Source organism: Haliotis asinina, chromosome 13, assembly GCF_037392515.1.
Source record: "Haliotis asinina isolate JCU_RB_2024 chromosome 13, JCU_Hal_asi_v2, whole genome shotgun sequence".
Classification (NCBI taxonomy): Eukaryota; Metazoa; Mollusca; class Gastropoda; order Lepetellida; family Haliotidae; genus Haliotis; species Haliotis asinina.
Genome location: NC_090292.1, coordinates 38,395,054 through 38,417,765, shown reverse-complemented (window position 1 = coordinate 38,417,765; position 22,712 = coordinate 38,395,054). Strand labels below are relative to the sequence as shown.

Below are 22,712 nucleotides of genomic sequence, written 5' to 3'. Positions count from 1 at the left end.
CTTGTCGTACAGCGTTCTTGAAAGGTTTGGGTGGTCACGCTTTTGTGACCTTGCTGATCTTAATGGGGGTAAACTATGTGAATCGACGCCACGGGCTTGAATCACTGCATTGTCAGACCTGGATGTGTTCTTTACGCCATCTTCTTCCGTCATGTGTCAAGAGAGTTGTTGGTCGGGCGTATACTGATTCTGTTGCGATCGCAGTTGTGATTGACAATTGTCACGGAGATTTTACTGTCGCTTCAAATTATTATACCAACCAGTGCCCATATATACTCTGTGCCCGAACGTCAAGCGTAACATTAAACAGCAATATTCATTGTAACTGTTATATTACCGTGAATTGCTATATTTTGATTCTCCAGCAACAGGTTGGTCTGAACACTTCAATGGCAAAACACTTACGTGTTTTCTGATTAGGAAGACATAATGTTTCATAAAAATATTAATATACAATATATAAATACTGCTAAAATGAATTACTGTGCAGCATTGAATTCATTCAATAGTTCCTTTCCTTCATGTAAATTTATTCACTCCTGTAAGATTTGCGAGAATACAGACAACAATGATAGCCTTTTTATGATATACACATATCAAAATCAAATCCCAATGTCAAAATCATTCCACTGATGTTTTATTTTCCATCCCATAGTAGTCTGTATTTTTTCGTAAGAATATCAGGAGACACTTGTGTTGAATAACCCGTTTCCTCCTATAGATACATCTAATCCTGCCACAATACACGTGCAGGCGTGTCGTTAGTCCTGCTACAGGATGTACTACATAATAATTGCAAGGACGTATAATAATTCTATGTCCGTAACAGAGTTATGAAGGAGACAGCACATATCACTGTCCTTTCGTAGGGACAGCTTGTTCTTATTATCTACATAACCTAGAAGTATTATAAAATCTCAAAGTTTATTTCCCCAGGGTCATGTGACTTCGAGCATGTGGTGTATAGCTGAAGAGAGAACCTGACGCTCATGACGTTCAGTTTACGCGCCACACATCAATGACTAGCTATTTATAAACTGTCTTAGCATATCATAATTGAGACTTGCTCACGAATAGCAAATTTGTGTCATTTCAAATTCCATTCCACTTTTCCATTCCAAAATCTATTCCATACTTTGCACTATGCCAGATATCATACGCTCACAGCGTCGACAGTTACAGGAATGGTCTTCGCCCACGAAGGCGATTTCACACCACCGTTGTACTCATCCTCCGTGTCTTTCCACAAATCAAGTCAAACCAGAATGGAGCATAGAAAGAGATAAACGATTTATTTGAGAATGATAAAGAATGACATCAATGGAGAGTAAGACAAGTCGGACAATGGCCCATCGTTACAATATAGAGAAATACCAAAACATGATACACGGACACAGAATAGAAAGAGCGCCTGGGAGCACTTCACGCCTGGCGCTGCTACGTCTTGTCACGTGACTACTACGTCACGTTGTCCTTCAGCCAAACAGCAATCTTCTCATAATATGTCTCCATCCATTTAATATTGGATCTGAAAGGTAGATACCGACAGAAGTATAACAGTCGCCATCCACTGATCTGAGAGGTCGATAGGTACAGAGTTATAGCAGTCGTCACTCACTGATCTGAAAGGTCGATACACGTGTAACAGTCGGCACCAACTGATCTGAATGGTAGATAAGTACAGCGGTATAGCAGTCGTCACCCACTGATCTGAAAGGTCGATGAGTACAGAGGTATGACAGTCGTCACTCACTGATCTGAAAGGTAGATACCGACAGAAGTATAACAGTCGTCACCCACTGATCTGAAAGGTTGATAAGTTCAGAGATATATCAGTCGTCACCCACTGATCTCAAAGGTCGATGAGTACAGAGGTATAACAGTCGTCACCCACTGATCTGAAAGGTCATACATGTCCGAAGAATGAACGGTTGTATCATTACTTCCCTTACAACTATAGGTTGGTATGTTCGACGCTGTGCCAGTTTAAGACTGGGTACGTGAATAACAATAGCATGGATCTACACCAGTCACAACCCGTCTTTGGTAAAATAAATGGCGACTTGAGACTCGTCTTTGTCCGTATGTCCACAATATTCACCAACAAGGACAGGGAAGATATTACGTTTGTAAATGTCGCTTAAAACTATTATTAAACTTTTACGTCCGATTTTGTCCTAGATTTACTATATAAATAATTTACAATATAGTATGTAGATTTATTAATTTTAATACTGTAATTATTTACGATACACACCTAAAAACCTGAGCAGGTGTGTTCACTATCAAGACCTGTAAGATTTGCGATCAGTATACTCCGAGATACCAATGTCAACACTGCAGCACAGTTAGAGTGACTGAGTTTAGTTTTACACCGCTTTTTAGCAATGTTCCAGGATTATCATGGCGGGGAAACACCAGAAATGAACTTCACTCATTGTAAATATTTGGGGAATCGAACCCGGGTCCAAGGCGTGACGAGCGGACTCTTTAACCACTCTTTGACACACACGCGCTCGCGCGCACACACACACGCGCGCACACACACTCACGTGCACGCAGTGTGAGAACGCACACACTCCTCACGCGGGTTACACAAATCATGTACGAAAAAAATTAACAAACAAGAACTATTCATCTCTGTCAACTAGAGCCCGATGTCGTACTGTCCACTAGCTGGCTACGTGAAGTACTCACTCACCTCGTCAGTGCCAGGGCATTGTCCGCAGCTTTCGATGCAATCTTAGGCGGGGTTTCCTTGAATATAGTCTCCAACTACAACACAACACAAACAGTGGGGTTGTCATCACGTCACTTGCAGGAGCACTTCGCCAGTAAGCTGGAGCACTCTCTCTCACCGTTACACACTGTATACCATGCAGGTGTTGAGACAAAGGATATAACACTGCTCACTTACTCATTTCACTCTCGGCTTATGTAATGCCAGCAACAGATAGAGCCAGCCGACGGTGATGGCTTACATGTGACTTCAGCAACGTATAGACAAGACTTACTGTGTGGGTTTACAAGTGACACCAGCAACATATAGAGCCTGCTGACGGTGATGGCTTACATGTAACTCCAGCAACGGATAGACACGACTTGCTGTGTGGGTTTACATGTGACACCAGCAACATATAGAGCCTGTTGACGGTGATGGCTTACATGCAACTCCAGCAACGGATAGACACGAGTTGGGTTTACATGTAACACCAGCAACATAGAGTACTGACTGACATTGTTGGCTTACATGGCATTTACCATTTGTTAAAATGGTACCAAATAAAAGCAATCGTGATGTGAAACCCTTCAAGTATGTTGCCAAAGCCAGGTTGCCATGCAGTGACAGAAGATGGTGTTTACACGCTCCTCTTCACGCGGAAAACCTGCGTATATATGACGCAGGATAAAGTGAAAATATGCATAAAAGACAAACACTTCGTTTTCATGCAATCAGTAATCAAAAGCTCACAGTTAAGGGCCGTTGGTGATAATTGTAACTAAATTGATTTCTGTGTTTAAAGTGATTCGAACGTGCGCACGGTAAGTCTTTAGATTTCATACCTAGAGGCATACATCTGGGAAAAAGAATTAATTGAAAATCTGTTATCTTTGTAAATTGTTTGACCCCCAAATTTGGATTTTGACTCCACCCAAAATTTGGAGAGTCCACCTGAACCCCTAAATGTCTAGAGGAAACACTGTTAACAAAGTGTAAACATAAGGCCACCTGATGTATCGCCGCAGTGGGAAATGAGAGCTGCTTACCTGACGTAGATGAAACTCGGAGTTAACAAATGACGTCACAGTCGGGATCACTTCGGGCAATAAAAACGGATCGTGACCAAATCTGCAACAAGAAAAACCCAGCATATGCGTAACTAGCAATGGATATTTCCCACCGTATAAATGTCCATATCGTCACTAGTATTGTCACACCATAGGATTATGTCACAATATCATCATACTGTCACAAATGTATGTCCCGACAGCTATGTGTTATAAACCAAGCTTCATGTCCAGTCGCTGACCGGATGATCACTGGGGTTTTCCCGTTTATCTAGAATATATGAAGTTGACATACGAAAGAGTCCAAAGCGACGCATTTGGAACAGACCATCACTTCATGCATGTTAGTGCGCGATGATATTGTATTACAAATGGCACTTTTAAAAGTACCCATTTTGAAATTAGACTAAGCTTAATTGTAAACGATAACTGACGTTTATATCATTCTGAAACTATTAAGGGTGTAGCTACCATGGAGTCTTACTGTTACTTTATGTATAAAGAGATAGTAGGGGTCGTCTCAAAAGCAAAATCAGAACGGGTGAAGCAGACGATAGTTGGGGTTGGACTGGGGGATAGTGATATAAGCTAAGATATGATAATCCCATAGGGGAATTAAAGTAGGGAAGTACACGCCACGTCCTAACATATACAACAATATCCAGTCTTGTCGATATTTTCGTGTGGTCATGTCACCTATATATTTTGAGACATTTAATAGGATGCTTTCTATGGGTATCAGGTATGCCCTTTTACATGTCTTAGCATAAACTTCATAAAAGAAGGACAAGCAAGTTGTTAATCAATAGATGAGACATATCCAACACACGTGAAAAGGCACAAACTATCCTTGAGATGTACCATTGTGCCAGCAGACACCGTATGCATTTCAAGCCAGGTGAGTCGACGGCCCGACTGTATGACACCTGTCTGAGCGACCCAACTGCCATCTATAGTCTGATTTGTTGTTTGTGGCAGCTATTCGTATTTTATCTAAATTTGTTGCCCCATTTTACGAGTAAACATCTTTTTTTCTGGATATGCTCTTACGCATTCCGATGGAGGCACAGTTAAATTGCAGTAGGTATTTCAACAGATCCTGCTTGCAGTTGTGTAGATTTGAGAGTAGCAGAATAACAGCCAATAAGCATTTCTTTTCTATTTCCGAAAGTACTTTAGAACACCAAACCAATTCCATGCTTACCTCCTCACATGGTCTGTCCATCTGATCATGTTCTGTCTCTCAGGTGATGCCTACATGTTGACAAGGTCCTTCCATTAAATCATGTGCAGTCTCTCCATTGTTACCTACCAGCTAAGAAGGACCTTCCATCTGAACATGTGCTGTCTCTCCATTGTTACCTACCTGTTGACAAGGTCCTTCTAATTAAATCATGTGCTGTCTCTCCATTGTTACCTACCTGCTAAGAAGGTCCTTCCATCTGAACATGTGCTGTCTCTCCATTGTTACCTACCTGCTAAGAAGGACCTTCCATCTGAACATGTGCTGTCTCTCCATTGTTACCTACCTGCTAAGAAGGTCCTTCCATCTGGACATGTGCTGTCTCTCCATTGTTACCTACCTGTTGACAAGGTCCTTCCATTAAATCATGTGCTGTCTCTCCATTGTTACCTACCTGCTAAGAAGGACCTTCCATCTGAACATGTGCTGTCTCTCCATTGTTACCTACCTGTTGACAAGGTCCTTCCATTAAATCATGTGCTGTCTCTCCATTGTTACCTACCTGCTAAGAAGGACCTTCCATCTCAACATGTGCTGTCTCTCCATTGTAACCTACCTGCTAAGAAGGTCCTTCCATCTGGACATGTGCTGTCTCTCCATTGTTACCTACCTGTTGACAAGGTCCTTCCACCTGGTCATGAAGAACTCGAACGCCACAGAACGAGCTAGGGGTGTCTTTTTGAAGTAGGTCATCACAACACGGACATCCTGCTTCTTGATTTTGCTCGGATCAAACACCCAGTTAGCGTACCTGTTGCAACACGACTATGGCTGGTTACTTATAATATTGGCATATTCACGACAACACGACCACATCAATGTATGTTTAACATTACCTACTATCTACCTTTAACCTATTCTCCACGTTTACAACGTTAACAATATGACTCAACCCAACCCACTGTCCCCTCTGTAGAGTACTTTCTCTCTCTTCAGCATACTGTCCCCTCTGTAGAATACTTCCTCTCCATTCAACCCACTGTCCCCTCTGTAGAGTACTTTCTCTCCCTTCAACCCACTGTCCCCTCTGTAGAGTACTTTCTCCCCCTTCAACCCACTGTTCCCTCATACGGTGTTATGAATCCTTCAGCCCACAGTCCTATCGATAATTTATTTATTTATTTATTTATTTATTTATTTATTTATTTATTTATTTATTTATTTATTTATTTATTTATTTATTTATTTATTTATCTATTTATTTATTTATTTATTTATTTATCTCAAATTGCGTTGATTGATGCTCGTGCTCTTTATTACTGGATTGTCTGGTCCACACTCTACTATTTGCAGACCTCCGTTGTATAGCATGAATATTGCTAGATGTAAGCAGCCAACACAGGATTGTATCAGTAAGTCACCTCCAGAGAAGCCATGGCTTCTGTGTCTGTGCCAAGGCCTCCATCATCATCTCTCTCTCAGACGCCACAGATGTGGACTGCGCCTTCTCCCACACGAAGTCCCACTCATCCGTCCCGCCCTCACGGATGCCAACGGAGTAGATGAGCACGGACACATCAGCGGCGAGGCTGGAGGCGACATAAGCCGAACGGTGCACATTTTCAACAAAGACTGATTACATACAGCGACAGTGAGGACAGAACATACATGGCAACATACCACCTGAGCATGGCCGAAGCTGTGTCTGTTAAGAAAACGGATTTGGCTGTCTCTATGAAGATGCCGAATTCCTCCTAACTTCTACATATGGTGTGGGTTAAACAACGAAGACAGGTATGTTGCTTGACATTGCCAATGAGAAAAGACAGGATATAGTGACATCACTCACATTACTGCTTTTTGTTATAGTGCAAATATTTCACGCATAATAACTATAATATTCAAGATGTATAAGAATTCACAAATATACCTATATTGCAATGTTTCGTTCTTACAAACGAAGTAACCCACTCAGGTTGTAAAATACATGCCGCCAGACATAGACATACTGTAGACAATAGATGACTGTTTGTACTGGGGTTACCCGTGCCATGTCACTTCCTGATTGACAATCTGACCACTTAATTATAATCCCACAAATAAGTCGGCGGTCAATCTGAAATGCCTCTGGCTAAATGAAACGGTAGCCTTTGTGTTTTTATTACCACCGCCCGGTTTCAGTCAGACATACATTAGGCAATTTGCAAGTAAAATGTTGTCCATATTGGGACGTGTTACGGCACGAATCTACTCACACTGTATTGTACGTCTTCCAGGCATTGAATGTAGACTTGGCATATTTGACGGCGTTCTCCACACCCACGTCACATGCCATTCCCAGAATGATACGGTGGAGGTACCTGTATCACGTGATCACACTCGTCAGTGGTGGTCGGGGTAAAACACTTACTGTATCTCACTTGAGACTTAACAGGCAATCCCTAATATAGATGCTTTATATGTCTGGCTTTTATTTACAGATTGTCCGCATAAGTGTTCATTACCATCCATGAACTGTCTCTCCGACGACAATCTGCTACTCAGCTGCATTTCCCGCAGTGTAAAATTGAACAACAATACCAATAACCATTTTAATACTGCATCTATATTGAATTAAAATTCTCTATTACTCGTCTTTTTTTTTAACTTTTCTAATTTGGCATCCCATTTAAATTTCCCTTAATACTCAGCTTTTATTTTTTGGGGGTACGTAGTAGCACTACTCTTTCAGTATGTGTATTTTCTATTCCGACTCATTTATTAATATGTGTACTACCCCGTCGTCTTAGTTGCGCGTGCGACGCTAACTAAAGCAAACAAGTAACAACTAGAATAAAATGAAAATGACGACTCACTTGTCTGGCAGTGATCCCTTGACATATGTGGCTGTGTTGTACACGGGGGTGACAAGATCTCGCAGGTATTGCTGAACAACACAAGTAGATATTACATACCCGACGTAGCAAAAATATATACCGTTTGAACTAGAGATTTACAAGATATGTGATTTGAGTCAGAACATATATACAAAGACTGCCTCCACGTACAAGACGTTACTCACTTGCAGGTGGACGTACGCCTCCTTCGTAGCAATCATGCCCCGCAGGAACTCGATAGAGTCCACAAAAGCTCGCCAGGGGACGTAATTCATTTCGTTCTTGAGGTAGCGGGTGAGGTTAAGAGCAATGTCGTAGTCCAACAAGTTGGCTCTGTAGTGATACATATACACAGTCGGGTACACATCTTTCTCCAGTGATACAATACACACAGTCAGGTACACGTCTGTCTCTAGTGATACATACACACACTCAGGTACACATCTCTCTGTAGTGATACAACACACAGAGTCAGGTACACCTCTCTCTGTAGTGATACAATACACAGTCAGGTACACCTCTCTCTGTAGTGATACACTACACACAGTCACGAACACCCCTCTTTGTAGGGATACACTACGCAGTTAGGTACACCTCTTTCCGTAGTGTTACAATACACAAAGTCACGTACACCTCTCTCTGTAGTGATACAAAACGCAGTCAGGTAGTGATACAATACACACAGTCAGGTAAACCTCTGTTTGTAGTGGTAAAATACACAGTTAGGTACACATCTCTTTGTACTGGTACAATACACACAGTCAGGTTCACCTCTCTCTGTAGTGATACATACACCCAGTCAGGTTAACTTAGTCTGATCATAGTATTCTATATGGAAACCCTCTGATTAACTGGGGTGAAGCTGAAGCAGTTCACAAGTATGAAAGTTTTGGAAAGATAAATTGCCATAACATTTAGCGAGGACACTAGCATAGCATGGTTAACCATTCAGATAAGCTGATCTACCGTTCACTGGTCCAAGTCATCGTGTGTAATGGTGAGACCTATTTCAATCCCAGCCACGCCTTGTTCCAGGAGCTGACACGTACACTGTTGACGTAGGAATTATGGTGTCTGAAGGGACACCGGACGTACCTGGCGAGGGCGAAGGCATCTCCAATCAAACCAGCTCTGTTGGCCTCTGAGAACACCTGCATAAAACCGATAAAATACGGAATTAGTGGGGAATACACACATTTTCTGTTACGGGTGACACTTATGACTGTACAGCCCGAGCACTGTACGCTGGCTAACACGCTAACATCGCGTTTTGGGTGTTTCCAGTGAGGTGCCACTACCACAGCAAGTGGCTGGGATGTTGTGACGGTCTGTGAATGTATGTGACCGTGGCTGCAGTGGGAGTGTGAATGTGCGTAACGGAGTTGCGTGTGGCTGTGACAGGAATGTGAGTTTACGTGAGGTGTTGAGACTTACGGTGTGGTTGTACAGCAGCTGATCTCCCAGTCTCATCCACATTTCCTTCTCGTAGTTGACACGGAAGAATCCCATATAGTCCACATTGCCTAGCACCCATCCTTCTGTCCGGTTAATTTTGGCTGAAACAAGATCGTCATCATCCTGTGTCGGTTTACATCTTAGATTGGCCAATTTCTGTTAAACCAACACGTTTTTTATCCATGAACAGGGATATCCTAAGTTGCTTCTTTATTTTATAAAACTGCCTGCTGTATGCGACTGCAAACGGATGTAGTGGATCTGGCACTGGTAAAACAAGTGTAGATTCTAAACGCGATTCAAAAATCTTGTAGCAGGATCCGAAATTGGATATACTGGACCGATGTGAATGGTAATAAGGACACAAAATGGTTATAATACAAAGCACGTATCTCACGTACACAGATAACGACGACTTTGTGTGGACTGCCTTGAGGCTGGGTAAGGACGTGCACATACCTGCCTCCAGATTCAGCCAGACCTTGCGGACATCTCTGTCGTACTGGACGATGTATGTAAAGGGGATGTACCACCGGTACCTGCAGCCACACAACACACAAAGCACGTTCACTAACCTGGGATCTATTCTAACCTCTATTTCAATCTTTTTCAATTTCAACGTGGGATACGCTAGAAATGTGTTTAAATGAGAAACTCTCCACAAAGTTCGATCGTGCTCGTTCAAACATGCGTTCAAACATTAACTAACATATTGGACATGTTTAATGTCAAAAAGTGTCTGAAATGTTTGACAATACAAACAGTAAAGTTTCACGTGTTCAGAACCCAAACGCCTGAAACCGAGTCCAAACACAGAAACATTTAATGTTCCCCAAAGCTGCATGAGGACAAATGAACGTCTATTGTGTTAAAATCCGTTGACGATGGTGGGGTAGGCAAGAGGTTAAAGCGTTTCAGTCCCTCACTCACTAAAGTTTGTATGAGGACTACAAATCTTGCCACATGTTAGAATATATGCTGAACCAAACAAGAGCAATTCACGTGTGGAGAAATGAATTATACTGAACATTGGTGGTGTATGGTTGTTAACATAGTCGAATACCGTATTGGTGGACATATTCTGAACCCCATCCCACCCCCGTCCCCAGGACGGTCACGTGTGATGCCACACGCAGAGAACAACCATTCGTCATTTCCGCAATGGTTTTACTACAGGGTCAACCGGTAACGTACTGTTAAAGAGTCCATGCCTAGACATTCGTACTGGTGTGTCCGATGTTCTTATACTGGACCGATAACACAGATAAACCGCACTGAATGTCTACATGAGGAACAATTGCACCTGCAGATTGCTCAGTATCCTGCAAAATGTGGTCGAGATCACCTGACCTCAATCAAACTGGCAATATGGGGTGCACTTAGATGAAGCATTACTTGCTTCTACATCAGCTTCTTAGCGATAACTGTAGGCTGATTTGTGGTGATTGAACTTATAGGCACAATTTCACACCACACGTATCCAAAAAATAGATAATGAATTTCTCTCAATAACACAAACTATCAACCCTCGTGGAAGCTACCATATTCATTTGAAAATACGCATTTAAATTACAATTTGAAAATAGTTCGAATGAATTAATGTCACCATACATAACAGAACAGAACTCAGCCCTAGACAAAGTGACGTTAATGCCTACCGCAAAAAGTACGCGCAAGTTGTGGATGAAATCAGTTCGACAAAAACCGACACCACCGAGTGCGACAGTTTTTTGATATGCGAAGCAATTGGTTTCATGCCATGTATGGCAAGTCCTCTCTGTTAGAAAATTTTAATTATCGATATCAGGCAAGTCTTTTATTGTGTCAGTAGCTAAAGTGAGTGGACTTACCCCCAATGCATATACTACTGGCCAAAATATGGTCGCCATTGACCAAGCTTAGTGTCTAACTGTTAATTATAGTACATGTACCCCCCTTCGTTGTTTGATGTTTATTCCGAGTTGTTTAGTATTGCCTCCAGCCTGTGTGACCACCCATCAACTGCTGTATGCATGTAAAATCTCATGTTTCCTAATACTGCTGATCACTGGATTGTCTGGTCCAGGCTCGATTAGTTACAGACTGCCACTATATAGCTTAGTGGCGCTAAACATCAAACCAGCCTAATCTGGTGTGCACATTCTTCTGCCTTAACTCCGCATGTACCAGACTAAAGGCCAGCTTGCCGTTTGTCTTTAACACAACACGGGTATGTTTATGGAACTATATGGTTGGTTGTTTGTTTGTGTTTCTGTTAGGGTATTCTCGTTAAAAAAACGGTTATCGTTGGGATGATGTCACTGGGTGTACTGACATACTGATGGTGACACTCACCCGAAGAGGTTATCAGTGGTATGATGTCACTGGGTGTACTGGCATACTGATGGTGACACTCACCCGAAGAGGTTATCAGTGGTATGATGTCACTGGGTGTACTGGCATACTGATGGTGACGCTCACCCGAAGAGTTTATCAGCGGGATGATGTCACTGGGTGTACTGGCATACTGATGGTCAAACTCACCCAAACGGGTTATCGTCCAACGGATCTGCCTCCTCTTGGTTGAGCAAGAATCTCTCCTGTTCAAGGATGAAAGAGTTGTTGACTGAGCGCACATTTACAACCGGATATCCCGTCTGCCTTGTCCAAGTGTCCATGATCTTTTTAACAATGTACGTGTTGTTGACGGTCTGTGGAAGACATCACTCAGTTAATTTACATAACATGTATCATGTGGTGATACGTTCTGTATTCATTTCTGCAAATATAGCCAATGAATTAAAAGCCCCCCCCCCCCCCCCCAAGTTCCTAGAACAAGAATACTCATGCTAATCAATGCCACACACACACACACACGCACGCACGCACGCACGCACGCACGTCCAAATGGTGACTCTAATATGCGTTTATGCTATTACCTTGTACCCCTACTGTGTTAATATGACCTAACGACTGTTCTTCACCACTCCCCATAAACTACCCGTTGAACAAGCTCCACCTACTACTAGTATTAATCTGTTTTCAATAAATCTTCGGTGATACACCGTAATGGTTTAACTCTATTTGATCAAACGATCTGATTATCTATAGTAACGCCCACCCCAACCAGGGCTCGTCAGCCTTCGTGTATATATCAATAGTAACACCCACCCCATCCAGGGCTCTTCAGCCCTCGTGTATATACCAATAGTAACACCCACCCAATCACGGTTCACTTTAACGAGTCGTCGAACCAACTATTTAAATCATTGCTGACTGTTTCAGATGCATCAACTGAAAAAAAATGCTTGGACTTTTTACAGATTCCTAGTGCAGTCTCTTCGAATAGAAAGTCGAAAGGAGAAAGAAGAAAGCACTCGTAAAATATCCTCCTCCAACTTGTGGATATTGAAAACCGCTCTTTCCGTCACACCAACAGACCAGAATTATATACAACTAACACCGTGTTCTACTAACCTCCGTAAATGTCTGCCAAAGTTCATCCCGGTCGGCGTTCTGGAACTTATATTTGCGGACGTACATCTGCAAAGCGAAGAACGGTTACAAATGTAACAAACCACAATTAGAGGTGTTGCAGTCGTAACACGTTGCTCTCTGCCTCCTTGACAAATGTGTTACAGAGAGAGAAAGAAAGAAAGAGCGACCTTCATATTACCATGTAGATCATTTATTTCTTTACCCTCTCTTTCTATACTTCTATTTACCATTACAATTCGTAGGTTATTAGTCCATTTTGATTATTTGGAAACCATGTTATTTTTATTAGATCTTGCTTCAGGAATGATTACTCAGCTCTCGCTAAAACGCTAGTTTCGTGCAATCGTTTTTAATGACGTGAGTGTGTGTCTGTAGATTTCAGGTATTTTGATGACTTGTTTTGACTCTTTTTAGAGTCGGGAACGGGAACAGAACACAGAGCGGAGCGAGATCCTAACGTTTGCCAGTCAGTAATTAGCGCGCAAGCACAATATCGACTTACACATACATAACGTGAATGGCTACGCAGATTGATAGGTCGACTCTAAATAACCAGAAAACTACAGTCAGTCAAACATACAAACAATGACACAGGATCTGTGTCGTCAGTGGTACCTGTAACCCTTCCTTGAAACTCTTCCAGCCAATGAAACCTTGCAGCATCCTCAAGACCGCCATGCCCTGCAACATTCGGATATCATCGTATGGTTATCATATCACACCATATCCCTTACAGCACAGTGGACAGATGAGATTAAATTTTTGTTGTTAACCAAGCTTTGCAACAAAGAAATTCTTACGACCTTAAACATACCTTATTGTAAGAAATTATGTCAAAGGTTTGTTGAACATCGAGTGGATCTACGATATCCGCCGAAACCGGATGTGACGTCACTAGAGCGTCTTTCACCATGGCTGGAAACATGTATTCCACCACTTGAATGGCAAACTGCGATAGAAAGGCATAAAATATGTTACTTCCACTTTCAGAAGGAAATCTGTTACTAAGACATGTGACTTTGAATACTGAATCTAGTGTTAAGCAAACTATAACCTTCCGCCTAACCTTCAGACCGTGTTCACTAATACAAACGATTGCAAATCTCAAGGAGGTGGACAACTAGTCTCCCAACACTGGATCGAGATGAATGAAATTAGGTTTCGACATTATACACATACTTGTTACCTTAACAAATCCAGCCATTAATGACAGCTTATGGGTTTCTGTAAGTGCTTAGACAGCCTTAGAGTACATGCCACAACCGGACGCACCTGCCTGCTCACAGGATGCTATAAATACATTTGAGTTAAGTCTCGGAGATCAGTATGGTACATCTCCTGTTGGCGGATGTATTTTCTGTTTTCACTTTTGTTTTGCTTGTTTTTTTTGCCTCCACAAAAGTTTGTAACTGTGCAGCTTAATGTATGTGACAACATTTCGAAAGTACGAACAATCTTAGCCGGGGCTATATCAACTGCTACACTGTGGTCAGACACTGCAATCAGTAAGTTACACTGGGAGGATGGTGCAGGACTTACGACGTTCCACTCTGGGTAGGCGTTGTCCATGGCGAAGTACATGAGGAGGCTGGCAAACCCTTCGTTCAGCCACAGGTCATCCCACCATTTCATCGTCACCATGTTTCCGAACCACTGCAGCAAACAGCATATAGATGACCAACCCGAAGTTACACAGTACCACGTGACGTAACTCTCACACCATTTCCCAGTCAGCCACCTCACCACACTACATCGCCAACCCTGAACCACACCACACTCCATGAAACACTCCACATCGGAAACCCTGTACCACACCACACCCCATGAAACACTCCACATCGGTAACCCTGTACCACACCACACCCCATGAAACGCTCCTCATCGGTAACCCTGTACCACACCACACCCCATGAAACTCCACATCGGTAACCCTGTACCACAACCCACCCCAAGAAACAATCCACATCGGCAACCATGTACCACACCACACTCCATGAAACACTCCACATCGGGAACCCTGTGCCACACCCCACCCCATCAAACAATCCACATCGGTAACCATGTACGGCATCACACCCCATGAAAAAATACACATTGGTAACCCTGTACCACACCACACCCCATGAAACACTCCACATCGGTAACCCTGTACCACACCGCACTCCATGAAACACTCCACATCGGTAACCCTGTGCCACAACCCACCCCATGAAACACTCCACATCGGTAACCCTGTACCACAACCCACCCCATGAAACACTCCACGTCGGTAACCCTGTACCACACCACACCCCATGAAACACTCCACATCGGTAACCCTGTACCACACCTCACTCTATGAAACACTCCGCATCGGTAACCCTGTGCCACACCACACTCCATGAAAAAATCCACATCAGTAACCCTGTACCACACCACACCCCATGAAACACTCCACATCGGTAACCCTGTGCCACAACCCACCCCATGAAACACTCCACATCGGTAACCCTGCACCACAACCCACCCCATGAAACACTCCACATCGGTAACCCTGTACCACACCACACCCCATGAAACACTCCACATCGGTAACCCTGTACAACACCTCACTCTATGAAACACTCCGCATCGGGAACCCTGTGCCACAACCCACCCCATCAAACAATCCACATCGGTAACCCTGTACGGCATCACACCCCATGAAAAAATCCACATTGGTAACCATGTACCACAACCCGCCCCATGAAACAATCCACATCGGTAACCATGTACCACACCACAATCCATGAAACACTCCACATCGGAAACCCTGTACCACAACCCACCCCATCAAACACTCCACATCGGTAACCCTGTACCACAACCCACCCCATCAAACACTCCACATCGGTAACCCTGTACCACAACCCACCCCATGAAACAATCCACATCAGTAACCCTGTACCACACCACACCCCATGAAACACTTCACATCGGCAACCCTGTACCACACCACACCCCATGAAACTCCACATCGGTAACCCTGTACCACAAACCACCCCATGAAACAATCCACATCGGTAACCATGTACCACACCGCACTCCATGAAACACTCCACATCGGTAACCCTGTGCCACAACCCGCCCCATCAAACAAACCACATCGGTAACCCTGTACAGCATCACACCCCATGAAAAAATCCACGTCGGTAACCCTGTACCACAACCCGCCCTATGAAACACTCCACATCAGTAACCCTGTACCACACCACACCCCATAAAACACTCCACGTCGGTAACCCTGTACCACACCACACCCCATGAAACACTCAACATCGGTAACCCTGTACCACACCGCACTCCATGAAACACTCCACATCGGTAACCCTGTACCACAACCCGCCCCATGAAACACTCCACATCAGCAACCATGTACCACACCACACTCCATGAAACACTCCACATCGGCAACCCTGTACCACACCTCACTCTATGAAACACTCCGCATCGGGAACCCTGTGCCACAACCCACCCCATCAAACAATCCACATCGGTAACCCTGTACGGCATCACACCCCATGAAAAAATCCACATTGGTAACCATGTACCACAACCCGCCCCATGAAACAATCCACATCGGAAACCATGTACCACACCACACTCCATGAAACACTTCACATCGGTAACCCTGTACCACAACCCACCCCATGAAACACTCAACATCGGTAACCCTGTACCACAACCCACCCCATCAAACACTCCACATCGGTAACCATGTACCAGAACCCACCCCATGAAACAATCCACATCAGTAACCCTGTACCACACCACACCCCATGAAACACTCCACATCGGTAGCCCTGTACCACACCACACCCCATCAAACTCCACATCGGTAACCCTGTACCACAAACCACCCCATGAAACAATCCACATCGGTAACCATGTACCACACCGCACTCCATGAAACACTCCACATCGGTAACCCTGTGCCACAACCCGCCCCATCAAACAATCCACATCGGTAACCCTGTACGGCATCACACCCCATGAAAAAATCCACATTGGTAACCCTGTACCACACCACACCCCATGAAACACTCCACGTCGGTAACCCTGTACCACACCACACCCCATGAAACACTCAACATCGGTAACCCTGTACCACACCGCACTCCATGAAACACTCCACATCGGTAACCCTGTACCACAACCCGCTCCATGAAACACTCCACATCAGTAACCATGTACCACACCACACTCCATGAAACACTCCACATCGGCAACCATGTACCACAACCCACCCCATCAAACAATACACATCGGTAACCCTGTACCACAACCCACCCCATCAAACAATCCACATCAGAAACCCTGTACCACACCACACCCCACGAAACACTCCACATCGGTAACCCTGTACGTCATCACACCCATTGAAAAAATCCACATTGGTAACCCTGAACCACAACCCGCCCCATGAAACACTCCACATCGGAAACCATGTACCACAACCCACCCCATCAAACAATACACATCGGTGACCCTGTACCACAACCCACCCCATCAAACAATCCACATCGGTAACCCTGTACCACACCACACCCCACGAAACATTCCACATCGGTAACCCTGTACCACACCACACTCCATGAAACAATCCACATCGGTAACCCTGTACCACAACCCACCCCATGAAACAATCCACATCGGTAACCCTCTGCCACACCACACCCCAAGAGAAAATCCACATTGGTAACCATGTACCACAACCCGCCCCATGAAAAAGTCCACATCGGTAACAATGTACCACACCACACCCCATGAAACTCCACCTCGGTAACCCTGCACCACAACCCACCCCATGAAACAATCCACATCGGTAACCCTGTACCACACCACACTCCATGAAACACTCCACATTGGTTACCCTGTGCCACAACCCACCCCATGAAACAAGCCACATCGGTAACCCTGTAGGGCATCACACCCCATGAAAAAATACACATTGGTAACCCTGTACCACAACCCACCCCATGAAACACTCCACATCAGTAACCATGTACCACACCACACCCCATGAAACACTCCACATCGGTAACCCTGTACCAAAACCCACCCCATGAAACACTCCACATCGGTAACCCTGTACCACAACCCACCCCATGAAACAATCCACATCGGTAACCCTGTACCACACCACACCCCATGAAACACTCCACATCGGTAACCCTGTACCACACCATACTCCATGAAAAAATCCACATCAGTAACCCTGTACCACACCGCACTCCATGAAACACTCCACATCGGTAACCCTGTACCACAAACCACCCCATGAAACAATCCACATCGGTAACCCTGTACCACACCACACCCCAAGAGAAAATCCACATTGGTAACCATGTACCACAACCCGCCCCATGAAAAAATCCACATCGGTAGCCATGTACCACACCACACTCCATGAAACACTCCACATCGGTAACCCTGCACCACAACCCACCCCATGAAACACTCCACATTGGTAACCCTGTACCACAACCCACCCCATGAAACACTCCACATCAGTAACCATGTACCACACCACACCCCATGAAACACTCCACATCGGTAACCCTGTACCAAAACCCACCCCATGAAACACTCCACATCGGTAACCCTGTACCACAACCCACCCCATGAAACACTCCACATCAGTAACCATGTACCACACCACACCCCATGAAACACTCCACATCGGTAACCCTGTACCAAAACCCACCCCATGAAACACTCCACATCGGTAACCCTGTACCACAACCCACCCCATGAAACAATCCACATCGGTAACCCTGTACCACACCACACCCCATGAAACACTCCACATCGGTAACCCTGTACCACACCATACTCCATGAAAAAATCCACATCAGTAACCCTGTACCACACCGCACTCCATGAAACACTCCACATCGGTAACCCTGTACCACAAACCACCCCATGAAACAATCCACATCGGTAACCCTGTACCACACCACACCCCAAGAGAAAATCCACATTGGTAACCATGTACCACAACCCGCCCCATGAAAAAATCCACATCGGTAGCCATGTACCACACCACACTCCATGAAACACTCCACATCGGTAACCCTGTACCACACCACACTCCATGTAACACTCCACATCGGTAACCTTGTACCACAACCCACCCCACGAAACACTCCACATCGGTAACCCTGTACCACAAACCACCCCATGAAACACTCCACATCGGTAACCCTGTACCACACGACACCCCATGAAACACTTGATATTCGTAACCCAGCAACACAACCCACCCTATGATATACTCGCCATCGGTAACCCTATACCACACCCCACCCACTGAAACACTTGACATCGCGAGTTAAGTCAAAACTCAGACTTAATTTTCTTTCGAGAAATAGGGGCCTGGTTCCTGTTTGGAGAAACTTCTTATTACACGACAGTGTTGTGAAGGAATTACTGCCAGGTTGTGGAAGCTGTGTATTATACGACACCGGGCGTCGTGCAGGAAACACTTCCGGTTAGGGGAAACTGACGTCCACACATCCATAGTATAGGCGGCTCTCTAGTTTAGGAAACACTTTCAAATTGGCTGCAGGGGTAATGATGAAATATTTTCGTGACAGAAAGGATGGACCAGTGCTGGTCAAATGCAGTTTGTAAGTAAGAAGGAAGTTAAATATTTCAATGACTAATGGCTTCGCCATGAATATTAGCATACTGTGCCTCCATGCACACCATCTGAGCTGCGTCTTAATAGATTACAGCGAGCACCATTTGAAGATGTCACGCTACATTTCCATGTTTTGCAGACGAGTTGTAGTAAAAACTGTAAAGTTCTAAATGGGATCGGAAACAGGGGCATTGGGTGACATATTTTCTTTGATATTTAAATTGGTATTGTCAGTTTGGACAAGATCAATTTATCAGGTATGCGTATATTGGGTTGAGCATTCACCGGAGACATCGACAGTCGATAGCAATCAGAGAAAGCCCTCGTTCTCGGGAGTTATCGTGTGGCCTCATGGGATTGCGCGAGACATGCGTTGTTTGGGGATAATGAATATGTGACTGTCAGCGGCATGATAAGAGAAGAAATATTTCACAAGTACGATTGTGTCCATGTGATAACTTCACAGTGGAAAACCTGCAGCAATTCTTGATCGTTAGAGCAACACAATTCAAAATACAAAGCGTCCGCCGAAGAATTCCAGGCAAACTGAAAACAATATTTTACTATAGCTGGTTCGGGTACACCAGGCTAACATTATGATGTTCAATGTCCTGACAACAGACTTGGTCTGGAACGTGTATCCATCACACAGAGCCTATCATAAATCCAAACAATATCCGGTCACGACTCCCCAGATGAGCCCCTATCCACATTGACGTGGCTTGCATAGGACAATTAATCTATCAGATATAAGTAACCGCAAAATTCGCAAAACAGAGCAACAAACCTATCTGTCAGGAGCAACATAGGAGCCATAGAGTTTGTAAGAGATGTGTGTCGTGTTCGTGTTTGAAGAGGTATCGAACTTGCAAGTGACGTGTGACGTCACGGTATTGAGGTGAATTTAAAGCCTCCATGAGACGAGTCACGTATCCATATCGAGGTGACAGAGCCTGCATAAGACGACTAACGTATCCGCATTGAGGTGACATACAGCCTGTATGAGACGACTAACGTATCCGCATTGAGGTGACATACAGCCTGTATGAGACGACTAACGTATCCGCATTGAGGTGACATACAGCCTGTATGAGACGACGGACTATCCGAATCGACGTGACAGAGCCTGCATGAGACGAATGACGTCTCCGTATTGACGTGACATAGAACCTGCATCTGACGAGTCGACGAATCTGTATTGAAGTGACTTACAACCTGCCCAAGACGAATCACTTGTCTGTATTGTAGTGACTTAGAGCCTGTATGAGACGAGCGAAGTATCCGTATTAGAGTGACTTAGCCTGCATGAGATGCCTGATAAACAATTGTTTGGGTTTTTTGTTTCCTTTTGTTGTTGCTGTTATTTTGGATTTTTTTATGCTTTCAGACCCTGTCGACTTATGACGACCACAGGTTTGCACCGAGTGCCATACTGCAGACTCACTTTCAGTTGACACCAAGCTGGGTGTGGGTACATTGTAAAGATCACATAAAACAGTTTAAAAATAATGATAAAATGCACAAATTTATCTTGCTCCGCCGTGTTTCATCTACTTGAAAGCGACAGCAGTCCGTGCGCCTGCCTCCGTGGTTCTAAGAGGGAACAGTGGCAGCCCCCTTGAGGTTATGATTAACTTTCACTGTGCTTTTGTTAAAAAAACATTTGAAGTGTGTTACAGCAGCAGCTCAGCCGTTTACTCTCAGTCGATACTTTTGTAATCCCCATAAAATGATTTGTGCGACTGAAACTGGAATCGACAATTTACTCACGAAGTTTCAACATCCGGCTAACTCGGTTTACTGTTCACAGATTTAAAAGGTCAGAAACGTGCCAAAGATTTTGTCTTTTTCAAGCTAATTCTGATGTACAGCGTTCTTGGGAGGAGGGTGAAGACAAAGATAATTTACAATGAATCAAGAGACTTCATGAGCTGAGAAAGTGAAAAGCAAAATACAGGACCATATCATGACATTACACGAGGGAATGGGGAGCTATATCCGTAGAATAAAGACATGTGGACCAATATACATCATGGTTGATTACACAAGAAGATGGAGGGCAATACTCATGGAATACAGGAATGTGGAACAATATACATCGGGTGATCACACAAGAAGATGGAGAACTACATCCATGGAGTACAGGAGTGTGGACGAATAAACAAGAGGATGGGGTGTAGAATACTTCTACATTCGTGGAATACAGTGGGGGAGACCACCACATCGGGTAACTACACAAGAGGATGGGTTCCTACATTCGTGGAATACAGTGGGGGAGACCACCATATCGGGTAACTACACAAGAGGGTGGGTTCCTACATTCGTGGAATACAATGGGGGGAGACCACCACATCGGGTAACTACACAAGAGGATGTTTTCCTACATCCGTGGAATACAGTGGGGGAGACCACCACATCGGGTAACTACATAAGAGGATGGGTTCCTACATCCGTGGAATACAGGAAAGGAGACCACCACATCGGGTAACTACACAAGAGGATGGGTTCCTACATTCGTGGAATACAGTGGGGGAGACCACCATATCGGGTAACTACACAAGAGGGTGGGTTCCTACATTCGTGGAATACAATGGGGGGAGACCACCACATCGGGTAACTACACAAGAGGATGTTTTCCTACATCCGTGGAATACAGTGGGGGAGACCACCACATCGGGTAACTACATAAGAGGATGGGTTCCTACATCCGTGGAATACAGGAAAGGAGACCACCACATCGGGTAACTACACAAGAGGATGGGTTCCTACATTCGTGGAATACAGTGGGGGAGACCACCATATCGGGTAACTACACAAGAGGATGGGTTCCTACATTCGTGGAATACAATGGGGGGAGACCACCACATCGGGTAACTACACAAGAGGATGTTTTCCTACATCCGTGGAATACAGTGGGGGAGACCACCACATCGGGTAACTACACAAGAGGATGGGTTCCTACATTCGTGGAATACAGTGGGGGAGACCACCATATCGGGTAACTACACAAGAGGATGTTTTCCTACATCCGTGGAATACAGTGGGGGAGACCACCACATCGGGTAACTACACAAGAGGATGGGTTCCTACATCCGTGGAATACAGGAAAGGAGACCACCACATCGGGTAACTACACAAGAGGATGGGTTCCTACATCAGTGGAATACAGGAGAGAAGACCACCACATCGGGTAACTACACAAGAGGATGGGTTCCTACATCAGTGGAATACAGGAGAGAAGACCACCACATCGGGTAACTACACAAGA

The 22,712-nt window shown here is 44.5% G+C and overlaps 1 protein-coding gene across 1 annotated transcript in view; it reads right to left on the bottom strand.

The window, feature by feature from the left end:
• Positions 1-1,268: 1,268 nt before the first annotated feature.
• LOC137260129 (glutamyl aminopeptidase-like) overlaps positions 1,269-22,712 on the bottom strand; it is a 76,552-nt gene continuing 55,108 nt past the window's right edge. Inside the window, exons 6-21 of the mRNA XM_067797831.1 lie at positions 14,320-14,433; positions 13,595-13,729; positions 13,396-13,461; positions 12,760-12,825; positions 11,827-11,993; positions 9,763-9,842; positions 9,283-9,404; positions 8,944-8,999; positions 8,034-8,181; positions 7,828-7,898; positions 7,228-7,332; positions 6,394-6,561; positions 5,643-5,783; positions 3,769-3,850; positions 2,702-2,775; positions 1,269-1,528 (exon numbers count right to left, since the gene is read on the bottom strand). Of these exons, the coding sequence (XP_067653932.1) occupies positions 1,459-1,528; positions 2,702-2,775; positions 3,769-3,850; positions 5,643-5,783; positions 6,394-6,561; positions 7,228-7,332; positions 7,828-7,898; positions 8,034-8,181; positions 8,944-8,999; positions 9,283-9,404; positions 9,763-9,842; positions 11,827-11,993; positions 12,760-12,825; positions 13,396-13,461; positions 13,595-13,729; positions 14,320-14,433 (1,665 nt within the window). The 3' untranslated portion in view covers positions 1,269-1,458. The remainder of the gene's footprint in view (positions 1,529-2,701; positions 2,776-3,768; positions 3,851-5,642; positions 5,784-6,393; positions 6,562-7,227; positions 7,333-7,827; positions 7,899-8,033; positions 8,182-8,943; positions 9,000-9,282; positions 9,405-9,762; positions 9,843-11,826; positions 11,994-12,759; positions 12,826-13,395; positions 13,462-13,594; positions 13,730-14,319; positions 14,434-22,712) is intronic.